The sequence below is a fragment of the Furipterus horrens genome, unplaced genomic scaffold (genome assembly GCF_987537825.1).
Source record: "Furipterus horrens unplaced genomic scaffold, mFurHor1.1.pri manual_scaffold_17, whole genome shotgun sequence".
NCBI classification, from domain to species: domain Eukaryota; kingdom Metazoa; phylum Chordata; class Mammalia; order Chiroptera; family Furipteridae; genus Furipterus; species Furipterus horrens.
Genome location: NW_028327187.1, coordinates 23,369,343 through 23,385,857, shown reverse-complemented (window position 1 = coordinate 23,385,857; position 16,515 = coordinate 23,369,343). Strand labels below are relative to the sequence as shown.

Sequence of the window (16,515 nt, the reverse complement as noted above, 5' to 3'; positions counted from 1 at the left end):
TGCAGCAGGCTCACCAGTGAGAGACTAGCAGCCCCAGAATCAAGCTAGAGCTCCTCACAGCCAGCCAGCCAGAAAAGATTTGAAACCCATGGAATTTTGACCAGGGGTAGATCCAGAAAAAGAAGACAATGCCCAAAGGTCGTACTGGGGAAAAGCTTTCTTTAATCAGTTTTGTACCTTCTCTCCCTCCTATTCTTCTACATATTTTTTTTTGCTTGTCTGTTTTGTTTATCCTCCCTCTCATATTAAACATACAGAATATAATGGCCATATAAACCTAATACTATATACTTCCACTTTCTCACTTCATTCTGCATTCTTCCCTCCCTTTTTCAACCTACAATGTAAATATTACTTACTGTCTCACATAGCCTTAACCCTACTTGCTACTATTATTATTCTACCATCTTTCCTCTCAAAAAATATCTTTATTTCATTTAAAACAACTCTTATCTGTTTTTCCTATAGTATCATAGTTTTAACCTCTTTACATTTCTATTAATACTGGCTCATTTGCTGCTGATAGTGTCATTCTGGGTGGGGGATATTTTGGAGGGCATGGGTTTCTTGCCTGGGTTGTGTGTTTATGTTTTAACACCATCTCCACAAAAGAACTCAAGACAAGATGGGCAGAGTGACTCGATGAACTAGCTAGAGGGAAGGATCCACCAAAGAGTAACTAAAATACAACCAGACAGCTTAAACAAACGGCATAAAGGGCATTCCAACAGCATTAAGCTCAGAAGATGAAAGACATTGCACCACTGGATCCCCCAGGTCTTCTATACAGAATCTCATACCACGAAGGTGGGGAATCAAAGCAGACAAATCTAAGAAACAAAAACAAACAAGAAGCATCCAACATGGGAAGACACAGAAACAACGCCCCAATGAAAGTAAAAGAGGAATCTCCAGAAAGAGAGCTAGATGAAACAGAGGTAAGCAAACTATCAGACATGGAAATCAAAAGAATGGTCATAAGGAAGCTCAATGAACTTGACAAACTCAGAGAAAACTACAATGAACTCCAGGGGAATTACAAAGAACTCCAGAGAAGTACAAAGAACTCCAGGGAAGCTACAGGAACTTACAGAGAACCACACCAGCATAAAAAAAGACATAGAAACTATCAATAAGAACCAGGAAGAAATGAAGAATACAATTTCTGAACTGAAGAACACAGTAGAATCAATCAAAAGCCGGCTAAAGGAAGCAGAGGATCGGATCAGTGAGTTGGAGGACAATGTAGAAAAAAATTCCCAGGCAATACAACAAACTAAAAAAGGCTAAAAAGAATGAAGAGGGTGTAAGAGAACTGCTGGACACCATGAAATGAAAAAAACATTTGTATCATAGGGATACAAGAAGTTGAGAAAAGGAGCATGGCATAGAAAACATGATTGAAAAAGTAATGACAGAAAATTTTCCTAACTTGATGAAAGAAAAAGTCATGTAAGTCCAGGAAGCACAGAGGGCCCCAATGAAGATGAACCCAAAAAGACCCACTTCAAGGAACAACATAATTAAAATGGCAATATTCAAAGACAAAGAGAGAATCTTAAAAGCAGCAAGAGAAAAACAGCAAATAACATACAAGGGAGCTCCATTGAGGCTATTAACTGATTTCTCAACAGAAACACTACAAGCCAGAAGGGAATGGCAAAAAATATTTCAAGCAAGGAAAAACAAAGGTCTACAACCAAGAATATTTTACCCAGTAAGGCTCTCTTTCAAAATGGAAGGTGAAATGAGGAGTTTCCTGGACAAAGAAAGATTAAAAGAATACATCTCCACCAAACCAGCATTGCAAGAGATGCTAAAGGGAATGCTTTAAGAAAAAGAAGAAAAGAAGAGAGGGAGAGGAACACAGTTACAAAAGGAAATGAATAAATACCTGTCAATAATAACCTTAAATGTAAATGGATTAAATGTTCCAATCAAAAGACACAGGGTAGCGGAATGGATAGGAAAACATGACCCACATACATGCTGTCTACAAGAGACACACCTCGAAACAAAAGGTATACACAGACTGAAAGTGAAGGAATGGAAAAAATATTCCAAGCAAATGGACATGAAAAAAAAGCTGGGGTAGCAATACTTATATCAGACAAAACAGATTTCACAGCAAAGGCCATAAAAAGAAAAAAAGAAGGACATTTCTTAATACTTAAGGGAACAATCCATCAAGAAGATATAGCCCTGGTAAACATATATGCGCCCAACATAAGAACACCGAAATATATAAGGAAAATACTAGAAGACTACAAGATGGATATCAACAGCAACACACTCATAATAGGGGCCTTTAAAACCCCATTATCAACAATAGACAGATCTTCAAAGCAAAGAAACACCAAGGATATTGAGGCATTGAACAACACACTAGATCAAATGAACTTAACTGATATATATATAAAACTTTTCACCCCAAAGAAGCAAAACATACATTCTTTCTGAAAACAGAGTCCTTGTGCACTGTTGGTGGGAATGCAGACTGGTGCAGCCACTATGGAAAACAGTATGGAATTACCTCAAAAAACTAAAAATGGAACTGCCATTTGAACCAGTGATTCCACTGCTAGGATTATACCCGAAAAATCCTAAAACCCTAATTCAAAAAAACTTCTGCAGCCCTATGTTCATAGCAGCCCTGTTTACAATAGCTAAGTGCTGGAAACAGCCTAAGTGCCCATCTGTAGATGAGTGGATCAAAAAACTGTGGTACATCTACACAATGGAATACTATGTAGCAGAAATAAAGAAGGAACTCCTGCCATTTGCGACAACATGGATGGACCTAGAGAGAATTATGCTTAGTGAAATAAGCCAGGCAAAGAAAGCAAAATACCATATGATATCACCTAATACAGGAAACTAAAGAGCAACACAAACAAATGAACTAAATAGGCAAAGACTAGAATAGTAGTCAGTAGGGGGGAGGGGGGAGGGAGAGAAGGGGGATAAGTAAGGGAAGGGTCAGGTCAAGGAATGTATATGAATGACTCATGGACTTGGACAACGGGGAGGGATATAATAGTGGGAGAAGGGATGGGCTGGGAGGGGGGAGCAATGGGGGAAAAATGGGACAACTGTAATTGAATAACAAAAAATAAAATTAAAAAAAAAAGAAATCAGCAAGGTTGTGGACACAGGACCAATATATATAAATTACTTTTATTTCTCTATACTAGCAATGAGCAAGTCAAAACTGAAATTAAGAAAATTATTCTATTTATAATAGCATCAAGAAGAATAAAATGTGTAGGAATAAATTTATCAAAATAAGTGCTGACTTGGACACTGAAAACTACAAAATTTTGTTGAAAAAAGTTACAGACCTAAAACATTAAAAGTCATCTCATGTTCATATATCAGGGAACTTAATATTGTTAAGATGGCAATACTCCCAGAATTAATCTACAGATTCAACACAATCCTTTATCAAAATACTAGCTGACTTTGTTACCAAATTTGACAAGGTAATCCTAAACTTTATGTGTAAATTCAAAGGTCCTAAAATAGCCCAAAACCCTTGCAAAAGATGAACAAAGTTTGAGGATTCACACTTGCTGATTTTAACACTTACTACAAAGCTGTGATACTGTCTTGATTATCATAGCTTTGTAGTAAGTCTTGAGAAACATACTGATCAATGGAGAGTCCACAAATAAAATCTCACCCTTATGGTCAATTGATTTTCAAAAAGAGTGCCAAGAATAGGGGAAGGATGGTGTTTTCAACAAATGGTGCTGATACAAATAGATATTCAGAGGCAAAAGAATAAAGTTGGAAGCCTACCTCCCACCATGTACAGAAATTAGCCAAAAATTGATCAAAACTTAAATCTAAGATCTAAAATATCCTCTCAACAAAACCATTGGACATAGAATACCTAGCTTTTACTAAGTAAAGCATCAGCTTTTCAGAGTTGCAGGAATTAGTTTCCATCTCTCCAAAAATGTACATTTGTCATGTATCTTCAAGCTACTTTTGGTAAATCAGGTGTCTACCAATCAGGTCCTTTGCATCTATAAATTCATCACATATGCTTATCCCTATCTAAAATGTCCATAATTTTTAAACATCACGAAACATATCAGATGCCATCATGTTAAACCTCTTTTTGTCAGGGAAAATGGTTCAAGCATAGAAGTAACTTGAAATTCTGAAAAATTAGGTTCCAAATAAGTTAGTTTTCACAAGAATTTGCAAAAGCCATGTTTAATTCGACTGCTTTTTTCTGGTGACATTTTATTTTGAGTTCTAAAGCTGTCTGACTTCCAAAATTTGCATTGGCACTATCTGCTAAATATGTAGATAGCAAAGTTAGACTACATATCAACAATGTTTTATATTTTTTACAGTTGCATTATGATCTTCATAGAAATCAAGAGGATGATTCCAAATTCTACTTTTCAAGTCAAAGTATCTAAAAGCAACATTTTTTAGGTGCTGTGATTCAACATATCAATTGATATACTATAGAAAGCATGATCCGATTTTGGGAAGATGGCGGAGGAGTGAGGGGAGACTGCGCTCTTAGGCTCCCAAGACCCGTTTATAGTTTGGACTAATTGCAGAAAAGAACATCTCAGTGAGCAGCTGGACACTGGCATGAGTCAAGCCTTGGCACTGCTGGATTAGAGAAAAACCATCTGGAAACAACCTGTTAAGTGAGGATAGAAGAAGAAAAAGGGACGAAACGGGATTCCTGACAGGGGTGGCTGCCTGAGCTGCAGCTGGAAGGACACAAAGGCATTTTGGCGACCACAGGCTTCCCCAGAGGGGAGTCAGGAGGAAAGCAGATCTCTGCCCGCTGGCAGAGACAGGACTCGACCAGGTGGCATTGACGCTGGAAGACGGGAGACAGTGTGCTGTTGTACAAGTGCAAACGTAATTTTTCCTTTGTATTTTTCTCTTGTGAACTGCGGAGAGGGGGCGAAAGTTTGGGGGTGATAGGACATTCTTGAGGAGCGCAGGCGCAGAAGTGCGCTCACCCACTCCCCAAAACTCCCCTTGGGTCTTGCGGGCGCGCATAGGGAAGTGCCTTCATTCACTGGCCCAGGTGCGCAGGGCCGCGCGTCCAGGTGCCCCTCGGACACACCCCAACAGACATAAGATCAGTGCCCCAAAGGGTGCAGGGAGGACCCACTAGACATGCAGAAGACTGTGCGCAGTTGCCCCTGGCCAGCTCCAGTGGGTGCCAGGCCGGAGTGCCAGGCTGGAACGCAGAGCACTTGCTCAGGCTCTGCTCGTGCCCACCCAGGTGGGAGCAGGAACGGTGGGTGGCTGCGGCGTGGGAACAGCGGGCAGCAGCGACTCACAGACACTCACTTCTACTGAGCACAAGTGTCCGGGGCCCTGCCCTAAGAGGCGAGAGACCAACTCCCGGAACGCGGTGCAGCAGGCCTGAGGCTAGCTCCCCGGCAGTCTTGGGCGTGCACGGGTGCACACAGGCGCTCGAGCGCAGAAGCACCCACCAATTGCTCACTTCCACTGTGCACAGTGTCTGGGGCCCAGCACTGGGAGGCGAGAGACCAACTCCCGGAGCGCGGCGCGACAGGCCTGAGGTGGGCTCTTGGGCGCCTTGCACACAGGGGCACTTCAGCTAGTTCCAACGGGCGCCAAAGGAACGTGCAGTGCCGGTCACTGCGCACACACCGCTGCAGCAAGGAATTGGAACCTCTGACCTGCCACATTAGACCAGCTGTGGACGCAGAAAAAGAAGGGGACACACAAAGGCTGAACTGACATCTCCACAAAAGAACTCAAGACAAAGTGGATAGAGTGACTCTCAATCAACTAGCCAGAAGGAAGATCCTAACAAAGAGCACCTGAAATATAACCAGACAGCATAAACAAACGACATAAAGGGTACCCCAACAACATCAGGCTCAGGAGATCAAAGAGACTGCACCACTGAAACCCCCAGATCTCCCATAAAGAATCTCATTCCACGAAGGTGGGAAGTCAAAGCAAACAAACCCAAAACACAAACATAAACAAGAAGAATCCAACATGGTAAGACGCAGAAACAACCTCTCAATGAAAAGAAAAGAGGAATTCCCAGAAAGAGAGGTAGATGGAATAGACATAGCCCAAATGTCAGACACGGAATTCAAAATAACAGTGGTGAAGAAGCTCAATATACTCGACAACCTTAAAAACAACTATGACAACCTCCAAGGAAGTTACCAACAGCTCCGAGAAAATTACAGGGAACTTGCAGGGAACTACAGCAGCATTAAAAAAGACATAGAAACTATCAAAAAGAACCAGGAAGAAATGAAGAATGCAATCTCTCAACTGAAAAACATAGTAGAATCAGTCAATAGCAGACTAAACGAAGCAGAGGATCGGATTAGTGAATTAGAAGATAATGTAGAAAAAAATTCTCAGACGATACAGCAAAATGAAAAAAGATTGAAAAAGTATGAAGAAGAGGTAAGGGAATTACAGGATAGCACAAGGAAGAACAATATCAGAGTCATTGGAATTAAAGAGGGATCAGAAGAACAAGGAATAGAAAAACTAATAGGAGAAATAGTGACCGAAAATTTTCCCAACCTGATGAGAGAAAAAGTTATGCAAGTCCAGGAAGCACAGAGAGTTCCAATAAAGAGGAACCAAAAAAAAAAAAAAAAAAAAAACCCACTCCAAGGCACATCATAGTTAAAATGGCAACATTCAAAGACAAAGAGAGAATCCTAAAAGCAGCAAGAGAAAAACAGCAAATAACATACAAGGGAGCTCCAATAAGGCATCGACCAATTTCTCAACGGAAACACTACAAGCCAGAAGGGAATGGTCAAAAATATTTCAAGCAATAAAAAACAAAGGCCTACAACCAGCAAGGCTCTCATTCAAAATAGAAGTTGAAATAAGGAGTTTCTCAGACAAAGGAAGACTAAAAGAACACATCTCCACAAAACCAGCATTGCAAAAGATGCTAAAGGGAATGTTCTAAGAAAAAGGAAGAGAAAAAAAGAGTAGAGGAACAGAGGTACAAAGGGAAATGAATAAATACATGTCAATAATAACCTTAAAATATAAATGGATTAAATGCTCCAATTAAAAGACATAGGGTAACGGAATGGATAAGAGAACAGGACCCACATATTTGCTGTCTACAGGGAACACGCCTCAAAACAAAAGATTTACATAGACTGAAAGTAAAGGGATATAAAAAAATATTCCAAGCAAACAGACCTGAAAAAAAGCTGGGGTAGCAGTCCTCATATCAGACAAAACGGATTTCAAAGCAAGGGCAATAAAAAGAGACAAAGAAGGACATTTCATAATACTTAAAGGAACAATCCATCAAGGAGATATAACACTGATAAACATATATGCACCCAACATAGGAGCACCCAAATACATAAAGCAAATACTAGAAGACCACAAGAAGGACATTAACAACAACACACTCATAGTAGGGGACTTAAACACACCATTATCAACAATAGACAGATCATCGAAGCAAAGAAACACCAAGGATATACAGGCACTGAACAGCACACTAAACCAAATGGACTTAACTGATATATATAGAACTTTTCACCCCAAAGAAGCAAAATATACATTCTTTCAAATGCACATGGGACATTTTGAAAGATAGACCACATGACAGGACACAAAAGAAGCCTCAACAAATTCAAGACAATTGAAATCATATCAAGTATCTTTTCAGACCACAATGCATTGAAACTAGAAATCAATCTCAGAGAAAAAAATCAAAGATACCCAAACTCATGGAGAATGAAAAACACGCTATTAAACAATGAATGGGTTAACAATGACATCAAAGAAGAAATCAAGAAATTTCTAGAAACTAATGACAATGAACACACAACAGCCCAAAACCTATGGGACACAGCAAAAGCAGTCCTAAGAGGGAAGTTCATAGCAATACAGGCATATCTGAAAAGGATAGAAGAAGCTCAAATAAAAAATCTAATCCTAAAGCTACAAGAACTAGAACAACAACAACAAACAAAGCCTAGAGCAAAAAGAAGGAAGGAAATCATCAAGATCAGAGCAGAATTAAATGACATAGAGACTAAACAAACAATCCAAAAAATCAGCAAAATTAGGAGCTGGTTCTTCGAAAAAATAAACAAACTCGACAAGCCTCTAGCCAGGCTCATCAAGAAAAAAAGAGAGAAGACCCAAATAAGCAAAATCAGAAATGGAAGAGGAGAAATCATGACTGATACCACAGAAATACAAACAATTGTAAGAAATTACTACGAACAACTGGATGGCAAGAAATTTGACAACCTGGAAGAAATGAACAAATTTCTAGAAACATATAACCTTCCAAAACTGAATCAAGAAGAAGCAGAAAGTCTCAACAGACCAGTAACAAAGAAGGAAATTGAAACAGTAATCCAAAATCTCCCTGCACACAAAAGCCCTGGACCGGATGGCTTCACAGGCGAATTTTACAAAACATTTAGGGAAGAACTAACTCCTACCCTCCTCAAACTATTCCGAAAAATTGAAGAAGAGGGAAAAAATCCCAAACTCTTTCTATGAAGCCAGTATTACCCTAATCCCAAACCAGGTCAAGACACAACAAAGAAAGAAAACTACAGGCCAATATCACTGATGAACATCGATGCTAAAATCCTCAATAAAATATTGGCAAACAGGATCCAGCAATACATCAAAAAGATCATACACCACAATCAAGTGGGCTTCATTCCAGGGATGCAAGGATGGTTTAATATTCGCAAATCAATAAATATAATACATCACCTAAACAAAATGAAAGACAAAAATCACATGATCATATCAATAGTTGCAAAAAAAGCATTTGATAAAGTACAACACCCATTTATGATGAAAACACTCAGCAAAATGGGAATAGAGGGAGCATACCTTAACATAATTAAGGCTATATATGAGGAGCCTGAAGCCAACATCATACTCAATGGACAAAAACTGAAAGCATTCCCCCTGAAATCAGGAACTAGACAAGGCTGTCCACTCTCTCCACTTCTATTCAACATAGTGTTGGAAGTCCTAGCCACAGCAATCAGACAAGAAAAAGAAATAAAAGGCATCCAACTTGGGAAAGAAGAAATAAAACTATCACTATATGCAGATGACATGATAGTATACCTAGAAAATCCTGTAAACTCCACTAAAAGACTACTCGATATAATAAGTGAATTTGGCAAAATAGCAGGGTACAAAATAAATATACAGAAATCTAAGGCATTTCTGTACACCAACAATAAAATATCAGAGATAGAGACAAAAAAGAAAATACTATTTACTATAGAAACAAGAAAAATAAAGTACCTAGGAATAAACTTAACCAAAGAGATAAAAGACCTGTACTCTGAAAATTACGCAACATTGAAGAAATAAATTAAGGAAGATACAAATAAATGGAAGCAAATACCATGTTCTTGGATGGGAAGAATGAACATCATCAAAATGGCCATACTACCCAAAGCAACTTATAGATTCAATGCAATCCCTATTAAAATACCAATGACATATTTCACTGACCTAGAACAAAAACTCCAAAAATTCATATGAAACCGAAAAAGACCCCGAATAGCAAAAGCAATCTTGAGACAGAAGAACACAGCAGGAGGAATCATGATACCAGACATCAAACTATACTATAAAGCCACTGTGATCAAAACAGTCTAGTACTGGCATAAGAACACACATATAGGCTTTGAGGGGCCCAAGGTCAAGGGGGAGGGCGGGCTGCTTCGCAATTCCTCCGAACGGGCTGAGGGCCCTACAGGACCCTACGCGCCCAATCTCGGCCGCCCGGATTCTGTCACTTCCAGCCGGGCGGCCTTGGTTAGTGAGATTTAATCCAGCTGACTTTACCCTTCTGGGAAATAGAGTGGCCGAGGCTGTCAATGCTGAGATTGGGGGCACTGGGACGAGAGACTGCGGCCTAACAGGGTAGAAGGAGCTGCTGCGTCCTGGTCTAACATGTTGGAAGCGGGTGAGGAGCAGCTAATGGAGACGACGGGCGCCACTGAGAACGGGCACGAGGCCGCCCCCGAAGGCGAGTCGCCGGCCGGGCCCGGCACCGGGGCAGCGGCAGGCGTTGGAGGCGGGAGCGCGGCGCCCCCGACCGTCAACCGGACCAGCGCAGAGGGCGACCAGATCAACGCCAGCAGGACCGAGGACGACGCCGGAAAAATGTTCGTTGGTGGCCTGAGCTGGGATACCAGCAAAAACGACCTGAAGGATTATTTTTCCAAATTTGGAGAGGTCGTTGACTGTACAATAAAAATGGATCCCAATACTGGCCGGTCAAGAGGGTTTGGGTTTATTCTCTTCAAAGATGCAGCCAGTGTGGAGAAGGTCCTAGATCAGAAGGAGCACAGGCTGGATGGTCGTGTCATTGACCCCAAAAAGGCCATGGCCATGAAGAAGGAGCCCGTAAAGAAAATTTTTGTGGGGGGGCTGAATCCAGAAGCCACTGAGGAGGAAATCAGAGAGTACTTCGGCGAGTTTGGAGAGATCGAGGCCATTGATCTTCCAATGGATCCAAAATCACACAAGAGGCGGGGCTTTGTTTTCATCACCTTTAAAGAGGAGGAACCTGTGAGGAAGGCTCTAGAGAAAAAGTTCCACACCATTGGTGCAAGTAAGTGTGAAATCAAGGTGGCTCTGCCCAGAAAGCTCTATCAACAGCAGCAAGGCTCTGGCCGCGGTGGGAACTGCAGCCAAGCGAGTCGAAGTGGTGGTGGCGGTGGAAGTGGAGGAGGTCAGAGTCAGAGTTGGAATCAGGGCTGCGGCAACTACTGGAACCAAGGCTACGGCTACCAGCAGGGCTACGGGGCTGGCTATGGCGGCTACGACTACTCGCCCTATGGCTATTACGGCTACGGCCCCGGCTACGACTACAGCCAGGGTAGTACGAATTACGGGAAGAGCCAGCGACGCGGTGGCCATCAGAATAACTACAAGCCATACTGAGGCTTCGGCAGGAGTGCCCGACTGACCGCACATGCTTTGTTTGGGTATCGAGTGAACACAAACAATTATGTACCAAATTTAACTTGGCATACTTTATATGGCTTGTTCCATGTGCATCTTATTTAAAATTTCCGCCCTGGAAATCACTTTCCTGTTGACTATTTCCAGAGCTCTAGTTGTTTTAGGCAGCGTGTGATGTCTCAGAGACCAGAGGGCATTGTGGGCTGATTGTATTACCGGGTTATCCAGAACCAGGTAGGAGAGTCTGTTTCCTGCTGCTGCTCTGCAGCCTGGACCTGTGGACTCTGGTTGTAAAGAGGTCTATCCTAGGAAAAGCAGTGTCACCTTTTTTCACCTTTTAATTTTATATTATTTGTGTCATACATTTCCTGTATTGGAAGTGTTAATTTTACTGTACTTTTTGGTACCTTTTGGGAATCTAATGTATTGTAAGGTATTTTACACGTGTCCTGATTTTGCCACGACCTGGATATTGAAGCTATCCAAGCTTTTGAAATAAAAATGTAAACCCCCACCCAAAAAAATAAAAGAACACACATATAGATCAGTGGAACAGAATAGAGAGCCCAGAAATAAACCCAGGCCTCTATGGTCAACTAATATTTGATAAAGGAGGAAGGAACATAAAATGGAGTGAGAAGAGCCTCTTTAACAAATGGTGCTGGGAGAACTGGACAGGGACATAGAAAGAAATGAAACTAGACCACCAACTTACACCACACACGAGAATAAACTCAAGATGGATCAAAGACTTAAATGTAAGTCATGATACCATAAAAGTCCTAGAGGAAAACATAGGCAGGAAAATTTCAGATATCCCACGTAACAATATCTTCACGGATACATCTCTTAAGACAAGAGAAATAAAGGAAAAAATAAACAAATGGGACTACATCAAACTAAAGAGTTTCTGCTCAGCAAAAGAAAACATCAGCAAGATGAAAAGGAAACCAACCATATGGGAAAACATATTTGCCAATGATATCACAGACAGAGGACTGATTTCCAAAATACATAAAGAGCTTATACGACTCAACATCAAGAAAACAAACAACCCAATTAAAAAATGGGCAAAGGACCTAAACAAACACTTCTCCGAAGAGGACATACAGGAGGTCCATAGACACATGAAAAAATGCTCAACATCATTGGCCATCAGAGAGATGCAAGTAAAAACCACAATGAGATACCACCTTACACCAGTCAGAATGGCCATCATCAACAAATCAACAAACAACAAGTGCTGGCGAGGATGTGGAGAAACGGGAACCCTACTGCACTGTTGGTGGGAATGCAGACTAGTGCAGCCACTATGGAAAACAGTATGGAATTACCTCAAAAAACTAAAAATGGAACTGCCTTTCGAACCAGCGATTCCACTGCTAGGATTATACCCCAAAAATCCTAAAACCCCAACTCAAAAATACTTATGCACCCCTATGTTCATAGCAGCCCTGTTTACAATAGCTAAGTACGGGAAACAGGCTAAGTGCCCATCTGTAGATGAGTGGATCAAAAAACGGTGGTACATCTACACAATGGAATACTATGCAGCAGAAATAAAGAAGGAACTCCTGCCATTTGTGACAACATGGATGGAACTAGAGAGAATTATGCTTAGTGAAATAAGCCAGGCAAAGAAAGCAAAATACCATATGATATCACCTAATACAGGAAACTAAAGAACAACACAAACAAATGAACTTAATAGGAGAAAGAGTAGAATAGTAGTCAGTAGTGGGGAAGGGGGAGGGAGAGAAGGGGGATAAGTAAGGGAAGGGTCTAGTCAAGGAACGTGTATAAATGACTCATGGACATGGACAACGGGGAGGGATATGATTGCGGAAGAGGGGGTGGGTTGGGTGGGGGGGAGCAATGGGGGAAAAATGGGACAACTGTAATTGAAAAACCAAAAAATAAAAGGAAAAAAAAAAAAAAGAAAGCATGATCCTTGGTGTGATCTGAGAATCAGCTCTACACTGTTAGAGGCCAACACATCTTGTACCAAAATTTCCCCTTTTGTTCACCCACAGGACATTTCAGATGCAGAGTCTGAATCAGGAAACGGAATTTTTCAGAGGGCATTCAAAAGAATCATACAATAATATATGTTTGTTCATGTGATATGTCTAGGCTAAATCAGTAGCCACCAAATTCATTTGAACATTAGTGTCTTTTTGGAAGATCAAAAACTTGATTCACATTTATAGCAATTATCTGCTCATCCTGGACTTGTGAGAGTCGATCTCCATATGTCAGTTTATCATCCAGTATGTTCTTTCTGTTTTGGTTGTTTACTTCCCTAATCCAGTTATATGTGTCCTTCCATCCGTCATTGAAATAACAAGATCTTTTAGCTTTCTTTTTTGGTGATTTCTGGGTCAGGCTGCTATTATTATTGTAATCCTTCTCATTTTCTTTAAACACTTAGAACACCTAGTCACATTATTCATAATGTTAAAAATTAGTGTAGCACTATCTTCATACAAATCACAACAATTGATCCACAGGCAAAGTTAGAGATGGAATGTTACAAATTATGATAGCAATGCGCTTAAATTGCAAACTTAATGTCGCCCCCTCTACCTAGTGATGCAATAATATATGATCTATTATTGTGAGCTGCAAATCATGGTTGTCAACATCAGTGATCAGGATTAAAAACAACAGTGACTATGAATAGATAATCAATGCCATATCCATTGGACACAAAAAACAGCATTGTGTTCAGCCCTTATTTTTGGAACCATGTTATGGGTTTGATACTTTTTCCCCAAACATGACCAACTATTGCTGAAAACTGTTTTTTCCAATCCTGGGAAGTAACTTCCTGAGATGCAGGACTTCCAGTGCTAAAATGGGGACAGTACCAAGGAAATAAGGATAACTGATCACCCTGTTTTGCCTTTAGTAGTTTTCTGGGGCACTGGAAGGATTGTTTTTGACAGTTTTGTCCAGCTTTACAGTTGCTTCTGGGGGAGAATGTTTGTTAACCTCCTTAATTCATCATGCTGGAAGTAAATCTCCCATGCTATGCATTTTACATATTATTTTTAATGTATCTCTCTCACTAAAATGTCGTCGTCGGCGGCAGCCGTCCGTCTCGAGAGACGATGGTGTAGCTTCTTAAGAGTCTATCTGCACCGCCGAGAATGGCTGTGCAGTCCGATTCGGGAGTGACACGGTATCTGTCTCCTCCCGTGTTGAATCGACATCTTGCGATGACGCTGGAGTGTCCTCTCCAGTGAAGCTGAAGCTACAGAGCCTGGGCAGGGTGATATGGAGGGTCTGCTGTTGCCCATGCAGCAGACCCCCCCTCTCTTCGCAGCTGAAGGGTCCAAGGGAAAGACGGAGTCAATACAGCTTGGCTTCAGGTGCGCCGCAGGAGTTGCCGGTGTTGACTACAACGTCAAACCGCCTTAGGGACTCCGGCTCCGGATTTTCTGTCGGGGTTTACTCCCTTAGCCTTTCCCTTGAAGAGGTATGCCGCAAGGCAGCGGAGGTTTTTTGGAATCAGAGTTTTCCTTCTCTGTCGCTAAAATGTAAACTCAGTGAAATAGGGATTTGTGTTTTGTTCACTGCTGTATCCTCTATGTTTGGCACATCATAGGCACTCTATAAATATTTTTGATGAATAAATGAGTTAATGACACTTGCAGGAGTACGGAGACTAGATTGAAGGAGGGGAAAATTGAATCAGAAAGGCAAGCCAGTAAACTAGTAGAGGTTCTAGATTAGAGATGGTAGATACAGTGGAGATAAGAAAAGTGGATTAATTTTAGAAATAATTAGGAGGCAAAATTGCCATGATTAATGATAGAGTGAAGATGATTGGGGGGAGTGAAATAGAAAGTGATGTCAAGGATGACTCCATGATCCCTGGTCTGCGGAACTGGGTCACAGAGGTCCCATTCAGTGAGTCAGCAAATAGTGGGCTAGTACCAGATTTATACAGACAAGATCCTGAGTTCTGTTTAAGACATAATAAATTTGAGATGCCTTTGAAATGAAAAAGAAACTTCAAATAGGCAATTGGATACATGGTTCTGGAACTCAGAAGAGATATGTTGATTAGAGACAAAAATTAGTGAGTTATCAATCCCAGCAGGTGGTAAATAAAGTGATGGTTGTGGATGATTACCAAGGAAGAGAGAGAGAACAAGGCAAAAGACCAATTGTACTTTGTATGCCCTCAAGTTTTCACTTGTGTTAATAAAATTACTTGATTGTCAACTGGAGCCTAAATTAGGATATCAAATCACACACCAAACAGTTGTGGGTTTGATTTCCAGTCAGGGCACATACCTAGGCTGCAGGTTCAATCCCCCATTGGGGGCATACAGGAGGCAACCAATCGATGTTTCTCTCTCACATTCTCTCTCTCTCCCCTCCCCCCTTGCTCTCTCTCTCTAAAATCAATAAATACATCCTCCAGTGAGGATTTTAAAAAATGTTTCAAAATTGGCTTAGGGTGACTATGGAGGATCATGGTTCTGACTTTAAAAGTATTTATCAGGTTTTCCTGACTACTCAACTCAGCACTGTGCTAGGTGCTATGGGGAAGAGATATTTACTGTACTTACTCTTGAGAAATATTCAAACTATTGGGAGGAAGGGTTGCATTTTAAAATTGGAATGACCTTACAGATCATCTAGTCTGATTCCATCATGTTTTTCAGAACATAAAAGTATGTCTCAGAAAGATAAAGTTATTGTTGAGTTTCAAAATGAGATAAAGATTTCATTTTAGAGCCAGAGTTCTTGATTTCTTGCTAAACCAGGTACACTACTCTTTTACACTACGTCATTCATTCATTCAGCAAATTTTAACTGAGTACCTACTAATGTGAGGGTATTGCTCTAGGCACTCATGGTAAATCATGCTACTTTTTCATCTTCATTTGCTTCTGGAGAATAATAGTAAGATTCACAATCCTCTCAGCATTCAATGAACAGAGTTGACTGACAACTGGGTGTGGCTTACAGCTGGACCATCCACTTTTCAATTTATAATCATTTCTTTTCTTAGTGCCTGAGGGAAGAGGAAATAAGTGGTAGATTAATATATGAAGCAATTAGAGAATGATATACATCACAGAGTATATAATTAAGTGCTAAATTGCATTGCGTGTCTCTTAGTATAACAGAAAGGTACAGGAGCCAAGGCCCAGAGTACAAGACAGCAATCTTAGGAAAAAGTCTTCCAACACTAGTAACCATTGGCTCCCTGACATATTTCTTTGAGTTCAGCAAGTATTTATTGGGCAGGTACTGTGCTAGGTGCCTGGGGTATAAAAAATAAATAAGACATGGTCTCTTTTCCCCCAAAGCTCACTGTCTATTGGGAGAGATAGAAATACATATAATTTCAATATAATGGTGGTAAATGATGAGAGAGATCTGGCCAAAAGGTAAGGTAAAGCTTCTGAGAATCTAAGGACTGACACCTAAACTGGATCTTGAAGACTGCTAGGTCTTAGTTAGTCCAAAAGAGTTGTAAAAGGATTTTAGGAAGCAAGAACAGTTTGA

General features: G+C 40.7%; 1 protein-coding gene across 1 annotated transcript; it reads left to right on the top strand.

The window, feature by feature from the left end:
* Positions 1-9,959: 9,959 nt before the first annotated feature.
* On the top strand, positions 9,960-11,060 carry LOC149990689 (heterogeneous nuclear ribonucleoprotein A/B-like). Its single transcript, XM_090264344.1, has one exon. It carries the CDS (start codon positions 9,970-9,972, stop codon positions 10,963-10,965), a length of 996 nt encoding a protein of 331 aa, XP_090120470.1. The 5' UTR covers positions 9,960-9,969; the 3' UTR covers positions 10,966-11,060.
* Positions 11,061-16,515: the final 5,455 nt, after the last annotated feature.